Source organism: Diceros bicornis, chromosome 4 (assembly GCF_020826845.1).
Source record: "Diceros bicornis minor isolate mBicDic1 chromosome 4, mDicBic1.mat.cur, whole genome shotgun sequence".
NCBI classification, from domain to species: domain Eukaryota; kingdom Metazoa; phylum Chordata; class Mammalia; order Perissodactyla; family Rhinocerotidae; genus Diceros; species Diceros bicornis.
This window is the reverse complement of record NC_080743.1, coordinates 29,192,393-29,205,548: the sequence shown is the minus strand read 5'-3', so window position 1 is coordinate 29,205,548 and position 13,156 is coordinate 29,192,393. Positions and strand designations below refer to the sequence as shown.

Below are 13,156 nucleotides of genomic sequence, written 5' to 3'. Positions count from 1 at the left end.
CTTGGCTATTGTAAATAATGCTGCAATGAACATGAGGGTGCATGTATCTTTTCAAGTTAGTGTTTTTGTTTTCTTTGGATAAATACCCAGAAGGAATGGATGGATCACATGGTAGTTCTTTTTTTAATTTTTTGAGGAGCCTCCATACTGTTTTCCATAGTAGTTGCACCAATTCACATGCCCACCAACAGTGCACAAGAATTCCCTTTTCTCCACATCCTCACCAACACTTGTTATTTTTTATCTTTTTGATAATAGCCATTCTAACAGGTGTGAGGGAAAATTATCTTTTAAATAATAATAAAGGAAAATTTCCCAGGGCTGAAAGGAGATAGGAATCTTCAAAACAACAGGACTTTCAAAGTACTGATTTTTAAAAACCCTAAATTCACATGAAATTGCATAACACTGAAAACAGAAGACCCCAAAAGCCTGCAAAGAGAAAAATCAAGTTACCTACAAAAGAATAAGCATCAGACTTAGAATGTGACTTAAGAGCAACACTAGATTCTAGAAAACAATGGAGCAATGCCTCAAAATTGTGAAAAAAAGTAATATTCAAACTAGAATCCTATATCAACAAAACTAAATTTTTAAAAATGAAGGCATATAAAATAAATTTTAAGATCTTGGGCCAAAACTTCAGGATTTGGAAGTATCCCCCAAGAAAGAAAAAACACGAGATGCAGGAAATAGTGCATCCAACCCAAGAGAGCAACATATCGAAGTCCCAGAACGCAAGCCATGAAAAAGACCTAGAGAGCAACCAGTCTGGATTAGAGCAAAAGGAAAGAGGGCTCCCAGAGAGGTGTTTAAGGAAACAGGAGGATTTAACAAACTAGACAGTATAAGACCCTAGAAAAATTTACAGAGAAAACAAAGACAGAGAAAACATGAAAAAGTGTTAGAAATTTTAAGGGGAAAAAATGTTATAAGAAAGAAACTGCAATCATGGTACTATCTGGCTCTGCAGAGAATATTACTTCATCAAAATAATATAAAAGCGATTTATTAATTTTCAACCTTTAGAAGCAACCTATAAACAAAGCAGAGATAATTATGGTCAAGAACAGAATATTAAATGTTATCAAATTAAAAATATTAAAGTGGGGCCGGCCCCATGGCGTAGCGGTTAAGTGCACGCGCTCCACTGCTGGCGGCCCAGGGTTCAGATCCTGGGCGCGCACCGATGCACCGTTTGTCAGGCATGCTGCAATGGCGTCCCATATAAAGTGGAGGAAGATAGGCACAGATGTTAGCCCAGGGCCAGTCTTCCTCAGAAAGAGGACAATTGGCATGGATGTTAGCTCAGGGCTGATCTTCCTCATAAAAAAATGTATATATATAAAAGTAAAGTAAAGATGACAAAAATTGAGAGATGGAAGGAGGAAGAGAAACGAAGGTAAAGGTAAGGACTTTAATAATACCTTAAAAAGTGGAGAAATAAAGTCTAGAGTTGATGGAATAACAAAAAAGGTTTAAGTTTAAAGTTACAGAACTAACTAAAAGAAAACCCAAAATTTGGAAAGGGGAGAAGAGAGGTAGGGCATACGTGAACTGAATATTTATCACAGCAGGAAAGTCTTTATACAGCAGGACGTCTGAAGTGAATGAATCAAATAGTAGTGTAGAAGTATTATCTAGCATTATGGAGGTAATGACCAAAAGAAAGGAATATAACACTTAAAAATTTCAGTGATTCCCTCTCAAAGCAGGACTCAGGAGGCCTGAAGACTGTAGCTTTTCATTTTAAACACTTCCCCTTCTGTACTCTGATATTTTTAGTCAAATACATGCATTATTCCATTAAAGGAAATTTTAAACTATTTAACATAAATGAAAAATATGCTAAGAAGTAAGACAATGAGGCAAGACAAAGGCATTTTTGGTAGCTGTCTGTGTGGTACAGATTACTTTCTAAAGTTCTTTAATATTTAAATTTTCTACAATGAGCCTATGTGTACATAAAAAATATATCTTTATTAATAAAACTTTGGATGGGAGCTGAAGAAATTGAAACTACTTTTTCAAATGGCTTGGCTATGTAAAGGAAGATAAGGCTACATACATATAAATGAGGATACATGGTCTAAGGTGAATAGCTTTTTCTATGTTTTTAAATATGAAAAGTCTTGACTATGTTTCTAATATGAAAGGAAGGTATCAAAAGATAACTGAAAACACAAGTCAGAGAAATAGAATCTAAGTATAAGGGGAAGACAAGCCTTCAATGAGAGAAGGGACATTTCTTCTGATGTGAAGATGAATGCACTTATAATTAAGTTGGTAGACGTGAAGACAGGACACAGGAGCAGTCCATGTCTGAGAGCCTCAAATTTTTTCTATGAAGAGACAAAAAATCTGCTTACAGAGAGACGAAGATTGCTAAACACCCTGCAATGCATGAAACAATCCTAACTTCACTCCCTAAAGAAACAGTGGACGAGAGTAGCAGGTCTCAAGGGATGGTACCTGAGAATCTACATGGTCTACAAGGTAATAGCTAGTTTCAAACTAATATTAAGACATTATTTGCCTTTTTCACTCTTTCTCCCACAGTGTAGAGAGGAATTTTCCAGAGGCTAAATACGTGATGATTTCACTCTTAAGATTAATGGTATGTACACATATATATTCTTGTTTTTAAATTTTCTCAGTTTTATTTCTAATACAGTAAATATTGATAGAGATAACCCACACAAAAGTTCTTGGGGTCCTCAATAATTGAGAGTGTAAAGGGGTCCTGAGACCAAAAAGTTTGAGAATCACTGCACTAAGGAATACTATAAGAAGGTTCCACTTTTGTTTGTCTCTCTAATGAGCAGCAATAAAACAAAAAATTGAGATGATAATATCATATTCTTCAGCCTGTTTTTAAGAAAAACAAATCTAAAAGATGAATTTAGACAACTGTCAAAAGTGGAAAAGACTGTGAGACCTAAAGGACAATAGAAAAAATATACTCAGGAGAAACTTGATTTTGGGAAGGATTCTATCCTTCCTGATAATTCTCATCATTAACCTAAAGGAAAAACAGTGTCCATTGTTTTCATTATAATCTAGACTCTTATTTTAGTCTTAGAAAGTAACTGGAAAGTCATTTACATCCTAGCTAATAAAAAAAATCCCTCCTTATAATACCCCCTAAATAAGATGATCAGCTAGCCTCAGTTTAAACATTTCCGTGAAAGAATTCTCTATCTCACAACACTTATAAATGCAATTTTATAAAACATTTAACAGTTCACAAGGTTCCTAGACTACAAAGTTCCATTAACTACTTTATTAACCACTGATTTAAAATATTTTAAATATGAGTGTGATGGAAACAGTACTAAAATGTTTTTCTTTATCATTTCAAGTACGAAAAACATGCCTATTATTAGTCTTTCCTTTGTACAGCTCTTAGCAATGTTTTAATAAGAACTGGTAAGTTTCTAACCTTGACCCTAGAACAAAATCGAGTACTCTTAACGCTAGCTGCAAAAATCAAGTGGGAAAAATTTTAAAAACACAAAAATATACAAAATTCTACACCAAACCAAGGGTTTGGAATCTCTAGGTTATGGGTTATGAGTTCTTTGGGTTTTTGGTTTTTTAGCTCTACAGGTGATTCTGGTACTTATCTAATGTCAATTAGAACTATTGGGGCTGGTCAGCAATTTATAAAACACCCCAAAATACCAAGGGCCAGTATTTTTCAGACTTTAACTAAATATGGTTTTTAAAACACTTAACATTTGGTTCAGTGACACTTCTAAATATATTATACTCAACAGGGTACATGGTAGTTTAGTTAACAAGTTTGAAATCATAATTATGAATAGAGCAAAATAAATTATTCATTATTAGACATACTCATTACCCGGGGAGGAAGGCTGTACAGGGTGTTTTTAGTGCACAGGCTTCACCATAGGTATACATGGCTCTCTTGTTCTAACAGCTCTTCTGGAAAAATATTTTGTAAATTAATACTATACAATTATATTGTACTTAAGAGTTTATAAAGTGCTTTCTCCTATATTTTCCTTCTTGACCCTTCCAGCAATCCTGTGAATAACACAGGCAGGTAATATCTCCATTTTATAGGTAAAGAAACTAAAAGTGCTGCAGAGCTAGAACTAGCAGATTAATCACAAACCTAAATCTTCTGAGTATATAGTCAGTACTTTCCACTAGACAACTGTATCTTCCTACTTCGTTCTCCAACACAAATAAAAAAGTTGTGGGAGCTTTTTCTACAATGCATAGAAACTTCACTGGCAAGGGTAGAGAAAAACAAAAGTTCATCTTTAGTTTGTTTTTAGCACCTGGCTGACTGAAACCAAACAAATTCAACCCATTCTTGCTATGCCTGCTTGGGACCACTTGTTCTCTTCGTTTTTATTTTTTAATTGAACATTTTAGTTTGAGATAACTGCAGATTCATACACAGCTGTAAGAAATAATAGATTCCGTGTCACTTTTACCCAGTTTCCCCAAATGGCAGCATCTTTGAAAACTACAGAATAATATCACAACCAAAATATTAACGTCAATATAGTCAAGATACCATTATTTCCATCATCACAAGGATCCCTCACATTGCCCTGTTCCCCTAATTTTTAAACCCTCATCTTAGGCAACATTTGGAAGTATATACTCATTAAGTCCTTATTCATTTCTATCCATTCAAAATATGAGAACTGTCTCCACAAGCCATTAAAAAAAACTTTACATCACACAAAGTATTGGTCAAGATTGTCACGACATGATGTAAGATTCTTAAACCACTAGTACAACAATATCCCTTGCAGAATGAGATTTTCAAGTGAAGATGCAGTTCTAGCTTTTTAAAATAAAATTTTTTAAAAACTTTAACTGCTATACATACTGTATGGTTCCATTTATATGAAGTTCTAGACAAAATTAATCTAAAGTGAAAAAAATCAGAACAGTATTTGGGGAGGGGAATGGCTGAGAAAGGTTACATGTAAGCTTTCTGGAAGAGAGAAATATTCTATACCATGATAAGGGTATGAGTTATACAGGAATATCCATTTGTTAAAACTGTACTGGGATTAGGCAACGGTTTCTTAGATATGACATCAAAAGCACAAGCAAAAAAAGATAAATTGGACTGCTTCAAAACTAAAAACTTTTGTGCTTCAAAGGACACCATCAAGTGAAAAGACAACCCATAAAACAAGAGAAAATAATTGCAAATCATACAACTGATAAGAGACTTGTACCCAAAATATATAAAGAACACTTACAACTCAACAATAAAAAGATAAATTATCCAATTTTTAAAATGGGCAAAGCACCGAATAGACAGTTCTCCAAAGAAAGTATACAAAAGGCCAATAACTACACAGAAAAGATGCTCAACAATATTAGCCATCAGGGTAATGCAAATCAAAACCACCATGAGATACCACTGCACACCCAACTAGGATGGTTATAATCAAAAAGACAGACAATAAGTATTGGCAAGGATGTGGAGAAATTGGAACCCTCATAGTTGCTGGTGAGACTGTAAAAGGGTGCAGGCTCTTTCGAAAATGGTTTGGCAGTTCCTCAAAATGTTAAACATAGAGATATCATGACCTAGCAATTCCATTTCTAGATATGTACCCAAAAGAAATGGAAATACATGTCCACACAAACCCTATACATGAATGTCCATAGTAGCATTACTTACAACAGCCAAAAAGTGGAAACAACCCAAAAGCCCATCAACAGATGAATGGATAAACAAAATGTAGTATATCCATACAATGAAATATATTTTGGCCATAAAAAAGAAATGAAGTACTGACACGTGCCACAACATGGATATACTCTGAAAACATTATGCTAAGGGAAAGAAGCCAGACACGAAAGGCCACAAAATTGTATGACTCCATTTATATGAAATGTCCAGGACAGGCAAAATATAAACATAAAAAATACATGAGTGCTTGCCAGAGGAAGGCGGAGGGAAAAATGGAGAGGGACTGCTAACGGATACAGATTTTTATTTTGGGGTGATGAAAATGTTCTGAAATTAGATAATGGTGATGGTTGTACAACTCTGAATATACTAGAATCACTGAATTGTACCTTAAAAGGGTAAAGTACCTGTGAACTATGTACATATATAAATATATGTGCATTATATCTCAATAAATCTATTATTTAAAAAGTGTACAGTTAAGATTTGTGCATTTCAATATACGTAAATTTTACTTCAAAAAAACTTTAAAAAATAATTAAAACAATGAAGTAGACTGGGGAGTGGGTAGAGGTACAGATGAAACAAGCATGGATACAAAAAAGTTCATTATACTACTCTGTTCACTTTGTATACATTCAAAATTTTCCTTAATAAAAAGTTTTTTTACTGATCTGTAACAGTAACAAGGTAAATTTTTTTAAAAATAACAAAGTAAACTAATTTTCCTAACACCCATTTTTGTTGTTTTTTGACAAAGGAAAAAGAGTCTTAAATATTAAAAAGCCCAGAGAAATTGAGACCATTATTCTTTTGCAATGTTATATGAAAACAGAGATATGACAGAAGACATTGTGTGTGGCAAAAATGAAGAATACTTCATCTTAAAAATGTACAAAGAAAATTTCAATCTCCTTAGTTCTAAGATAGTTCCTTACCCTTTGGTTCCTGTGGTTTCCATGGTTAATGGACGTGACAATTCCTAATAAATAGATGTAATAACCTCTAATACTGTGCTGTCCAATACAGCAGCCACTAGATACATATGGCCATTTAAATTTTAGTTTTAATGAATTAAATTAAATTATAAATTCAGTTCTCAGTCTCACTAGTTACATTTCTAGCGTTCAACATCCCACATGTGGCTATTGGCTATCAAACTGGATAGACCAGATACAGATCACTGCCATCAGTGCAGAAAGTTCTATTAGATAGCACTATCCTAATACATAAAAAAAAAACACCCACAGAAACCTTTCACATTTCAATTGAGGGTTGTTATACTGTATTTTACTGCGATAAACAAATCCTGAAGAACAGGGGAAACAGAGCATAAAAAGATCAAGCAAGGAATATCATTCAAGGAAGTGTAGACTAACTAAAACAGCAGTTAAATTTTACTTTCAGAATCACCAAGCTACAGATGTCGGCCAGGGCAACTCCTCAGAGGCAAATTTCCCCATGTTAAAATAGATTATCACCATACTGTCAGTTTCCTAAGTCAGATGTAAACATTATGGTGAAATATGAATAAAGCAAACTATCCATTCAGTCAAGAATCTAATGAAAAGGTATACTTATAATCCATGACATCAAAGAGTTTATGACCCACAGCAAAATACACAGAATAAAATCCCTTTCCGAACTGAGCTTTGAGGCAAAAGGCACAATTAAAAGGATTATTAAATATATTTTATTTCATCTAAGAAAAGGTTTAACCAGATGATTTCTACACTTCTAGTTCGAAAATTGTGTGTGCATTTCATCCTGATAGGCACAGATTTCCGTTAGTACCCTTTAATGTGAATATGCAGTATCAGGAAACAGGTGCACTCAATTCAAATACTTTACAATATTTATAGCACTTCAAAAAAAAAGTGAAGGTGAGCAAATTTAAAATGTGAATTCAAATACATTTTTATATTTAGGAACCTAAAAAAACAAAAACAAAAAATTTCACCTGGTATTCTCTCTCAAAGCTATCACTGCAAATGCTTGGAGTGTGAATAACACTTCAAATATCAAGAATATAATGCTCTGTTAAGAAATTTAAAATCAATTCTTCCCTTGCCAAAACGACTGGGGACCTAAAGCTGTTAATCAAAATGGCTCCATTTAAACCATTTTCAAACCTTTGAAAGGTCACTTAAGAATTTAAGTATATTTTACTTTATCCATATTTAATAATTTTAAATTCACTGTCTTTGAAATCCACTGCCAAAAACAGGAATTGTCAAGAGAATGAAAACATGGAAATTGAAACCAGACTGTAGGCAAGGTATACAGGAGGGTCACATGGAATCAATCTGAAGGAGAAAGTTACTACTACCGGAGCATCTGGAGTCAAATTAAATCAGGCACTATTTACATATTTCTAGTTCTGTACTGACCTCACATGGCGCTTTCTTACGTTATACATAGGCCTACCTAGGTTTCCATATTTGAATTAGTAAATGGGTTATATCTTTAACCAAAGTTAAATGTTTTAAAGAATAGAATAACATTCCATATTCTTTTTCCCATTGTTCACTAACTCTCACCGATCGTCACATTATCCCGATAAATCCATCTGTTCCCTCTAGTTGCTTCCAAAGAAAAATTCTAGCCATCAAGGACACCAGATTGTAAAACGCACAGAGTTAAGAGTTCTGGCACTACCAAAATATGTTGTGTTGGCAAATTAGTTAAAATCCCTTAAACCGTAACTACATCAGTTGTAAAAATGAATACACTAATACAAATCTACATCTGAGCGGGGATATGAGTTAGATTTCATTAAATAGAAGAATTGCCTCAGATTTTTTGGTGCACTCCAAATATAAGATACCTCTCCCCCATCTCACACTGTCCCTCCCACTTCTTCCCTTTAAGCTTTCAGTGTTTGCTCCCAGGCTCCACTTAGTGTTCCCCTTATCCTCGTACTCCATTCTGCCCTTTTACTCTAATCTACCCCCATACTCCAATTCCATACAATTCCACCACCCTCCGGTTCCAAGCTGCTACTTCCCTTTGCGCCCTCTAAGGTCCCAGGCAGGCCCATCACTCTGCTCCCCACATCTCCATCAGTCCCCATTTCCTAACGGCTCCTCCTCTCGGTTCCCCACCCCCTCATCACCAGGTTCATCCTGCCCCTCCAACCGTCTCCCGCCCCCAGGTTCCTTCCTGCCCCTCCAAACACAGCTTCCCCGTCTCAAGGCTTCATCTTGTTCCTCCAAACGACTTCCCCAACGCCCTGCTCGCTCCTTTAGTCCACATTTTCTCCAACACCCAACTGACTACTCCTTTCTATCCATTCTTTTCAACATATACATAAATGCAAGACACCCACATACACAAACTGGAGCCCCCACCCCCACTTCGATCCTCCATCTTTCCCTTTTATACTTGCTTCCTTTCTTCCTCCCCCACCCACCTCCCCCGGAAGAGCCTGGTTCCCAGGCCAAGGTCTCTCACCTCATTCGGTCACTTCAGTGGTGCCAACCGCTTCATACAGGAAAAAACAACCAATAACGTCCCCGTGGGCGCTTCCCCTGCGAGTCCGAGCACTTATTGGGCACCCGCCCCACCAGGCAACCCACACATACACACGCACAAACCAAGGTCCTGGGGACGAGGGCTGGGGATAGAGTGAGCGTTCTTACACCGGCCTCAAACACAGCCCACTTCGCTACAGCCCCTCGCCATTTTGGTTTCCCGCGGACTGCCGGTGCATTCTGGGAGCGCGGAGCAACTCCGGTGCCGAATGGCAGCTCTCCAGGGCCGCGAGGGGGCGGGGACTGCGCTGCCAGCGCGGAAGAACACCGTGCCCTGCGTCCCCGGCCGAAGCTGAACAAAGAAGGACTCTTTAACTTTGCGGTGGGGCTAAGTCCTTCCGCCGCCGGCGCTAACACAATAGCGCTGCGCTCCAGACCTTTGGCTGTGCCACTGCTGACTCTCGTGAAGGAAAGCGTCGCGTCTGACTTTCACTGTGCGTATTCTTTTCCTGAGAAATGGGACGGTGCTCTCTACCTCTTGCCGTTCCGATTTCCTTTCCGTGGAGAAAACCTCAGATAAAGCACGTTTCTTCTATCTTCACGCTGAGGCCTGCTGTTCGAATTTCCTTCAGCGGGGAGGAGACCCTGAATGTCAGAATTAAATTGTGTTCGGCGATTATTGTCCAGCCCCAAATTCCTTCTTAGCAGCAGCTGCTTATATAGAAGATTTTCGGACTTTTTTCCCCTGACGATGAAAGGTTTTTCTGTTTATCTTCCTTGCAGATCCTCCCTAATTGTGATGAAATCTGAGAATAATTCCGTGCAAAGTGGTTTCTTTTCGGAATACAGAACTTTTTCATCCGAGGGCAGACCCTTAGCCTGCCAATATTCTGCTGCCCACAGGGGCCTCAGGTGACAGCCTGAGAGTGCATGCTTGTCTCTTTGACTTGTGCTTCGATACAACCCAGCTCCTCTTAGTAGCCACCTGTGGTACCTTTGTTTGTAACTTTGTCAAAATATTTTAAAAATCATTTTATACTTTTGTCTCGTATTACATCACCGGGATAATTAATACCATGTTTTCTCTCGCGCTGAAAAAGTACCTCTTGTGGCCTAAACTCACTTTGCTCATATTTCCAAGGGGGTTCCCTCAGCCTGTGATCTCAGAATTAGGTCAATAAACATATTCATTTTATCCACATCCTTCAATATTTTAACTATTTTAGTCATACCTTTCCACTGCTTTGCTTCTCCTGGCTAATAGTCCTAATCGGATTTTAAATCTGTCTTAACTATAGCCTCACTCTATCTGCTACTTTTCAAGTTTCACTTTCTGTGACTTCTATTATAACATAGTTTCTCATAAATTCGTCCTCAATGCCCTTCACACTTTTGGTTGAGGAGAGTTTTGACTTAAAAAAATAGGTGCAGGCCAAAAATGGATACAAACATTATGCAACCAGGTATTTTTCCTGTGTTGCTAAGCCTAATCACAGAACATCAGTTTGGGAGAACGTTTGGTCTGAGTTCTCCTCAGTGTTTCTCTCAAGCGATCATCAAGCCTCAACTTCAACATCTTCAGTGGTTCAGTACCTCAGAAACAGTCATTTCAATTTCCGAAACACTAATAATTAGAAAATTCTTCTTTATATAGATGTACAATCTGCCTTCCGATAATTTTCACTTACTGGTCTAACTTTTTGGCCTCTGTAGCCACAAGAAGTATTCTAATCCGTTATACATTAGAGAAGTGAATGATGCCTGTCTATTTAAAAAAAAAAAAACTTATTCTGTGTGAACATATGAGTGCAAAAGTGCAATCATTTAATTTAAGGAAACCAGATGCTCAGAGAATCAAGGGCACTGAGGGAGTCACAGTAAAATGCAAAGAAAGCCTATAGCTGTGGTCTTAGAAATTTCTGTTAACTATGCAACATGCAATGGATTAGGACTTTAAGAAGAGACAAATATCAGCAAGTGCCTCAGAAGTACAAAGCAAAGTAACTCCAGTCAGAGTAAACTGTGCCATTTATTGTTGTTGTTATTTATTTCTGTGACAGTCATTTGGGTTGTTTACAAAAATTCTGGTTCTCCTCTCTTCCAGACACATAGTAGAATTTCACCCTCTTGCACCCTTGAAGTTAGGCATGGCCATGTAACTTGTTTTTGCCAATAAAATGAGAGGGGGAGCGATGTGTATCACTTCCTAGGAAAATCTTTAAGAGGCAGAGGCACATTCCCCTCCTCCCTGCTGTGGTGATCATGGAAGCATGTGTGAGATAGAACATCTGTCATTTTGTGTCCCTAAATGACTACAATAAGCAGAGACTAGAGTTGTGCAACCATCACCACAACCAGTTTTAGAACATTTCCACCATCCCAAAAATACTTGTGCCCATTTGCAATCAGTCCCTGTTCCCATTCCCAGTCCCAGGCAGTCTGCTATCCGTCTATAGATTTGCCTTTTCTGGCCATTTTGTATAAATGGACTCATACTATATGTGGTCTTTTAGTCTAGCTTCTTTCACTCAGCACAGTATTGTTGAGGTTCATACATGTTGTACGATGTGTCAGTAGTTCTTTACTTTATGTTGCTGAAGAGTACTCCATTGTATGGATGTACTGTATTTTGTTTCCATTCACCACTTGATGCACATTTGGATTGTTTTCAATTTTTGGCTATTATGAATAATGCTGCTATGAACATTTGTGTACAAGTCTTTGTGTAGATATTTGTTTTTATTTTTCTTGGGTAGATTCCTAGAAGTGGAATTACTGTGTTGTACGGTAAGTTTATGTTTAACTTTATAAGATACTGCAAAACTATTTTCCAAGGTACAAGCAATGTGTGAGGGTTCTGATTTCTTCACATCCTCACCAATACTTGTTATTGTCTATCTTTTGATTTTTCCCACTCCAGTGGGAGTGAAGTGGTTTCAATTTGTATTTGCCTAATGACAAATGATGTTGAGCATCTTTTCATGTGCTTATTAGCCATTCTTATATCTTCTATGGTGAAGCGTCTATTCAGATCTTTTACCCATTTTTTAACTGGGCTGTTTGTCTTCTTATTATCAAGTTATAAGAGGTCTTTATATATCCTGGTTACAAGTCTTTATCAGACACACGGTTTGCAAATATTTTCTCCCAGTCTATGGCTTCTCTTTTCATTCTTTAATGGAGTCTTTTGAAGTACAAAAAGTTTTTTAATTTTGATGAAATCCAATTTGTCTTTTTTTTAGTGCCATATGCTTTTGATGTTATATCTAAGAACTCTTTGTCTGACCCAAGATCACAAAGATTTTCTATTATGTTTTCTTCTATAAGTTTTATAGGGTTAGCTCTTACGTTTAAGTCTGTGATCCATTTTGAGTTCATTTTTGTGTACACTGTGAGGTATAGTCTGTATTCATCTTTTTGCATGTGGATATTCAATTGGAGAAATAAACTTCTGTTGTGTTAAGCCACTGCAATTTGTAGTTGTCTGCTTCCCAGCATATTTTAGTCTACTGTGATACAATCTAGATGTGTTCATATGTAACAGAACTCAGTAATAGCATTGAACTCCCTACCATAATCAGAACCAAAAATGAAAATTTGAGCAAAATATTCAAAACATTAGGTAATTCTCAAAATGTATCATTGAAAAGTCACAGGGAATGTTATAAAATACTATATTTATAGACCTGCAAGCTCCCAATTATTAGCTATTACTCTCTTGTGGGAAAGGGCTAGAAGGCTTTTAACCTTGTTCATTGTGCCGAGATAGAAATACAAATAATTAGACAAGTCATAGAGGTCAAAGAAGGACATTCTGTGTTCTTACAGAGTTTGCTTTCCTTGGTCTGAAAAGGGAAATCTGAAACATCAAAAGAAAAATGAATGTTTCCACAATAATCAAAAGGATTTTTTAAAATTCCTTTCCTGGGCCGGACCCGTGGCTTAGTGGTTAAGCGCGCGCGCTCCTCTCCTGGCGGCCCGGGTTCGG

General features: G+C 36.9%; 1 protein-coding gene across 3 annotated transcripts in view; it reads right to left on the bottom strand.

Moving 5' to 3' along the window:
* The window catches only part of MTF2 (metal response element binding transcription factor 2), a 76,064-nt gene extending 66,671 nt beyond the window's left edge, over positions 1 to 9,393 (bottom strand). For all 3 annotated transcript variants that reach the window (XM_058538535.1, XM_058538538.1, XM_058538536.1), the window contains exon 1: positions 9,149 to 9,393. Coding sequence is in view for 1 of the 3 variants with exons in the window: in XM_058538536.1 (XP_058394519.1) it covers positions 9,149 to 9,153 (5 nt within the window). In the remaining 2 variants the exon portion in view is untranslated. The remainder of the gene's footprint in view (positions 1 to 9,148) is intronic.
* Positions 9,394 to 13,156: the final 3,763 nt, after the last annotated feature.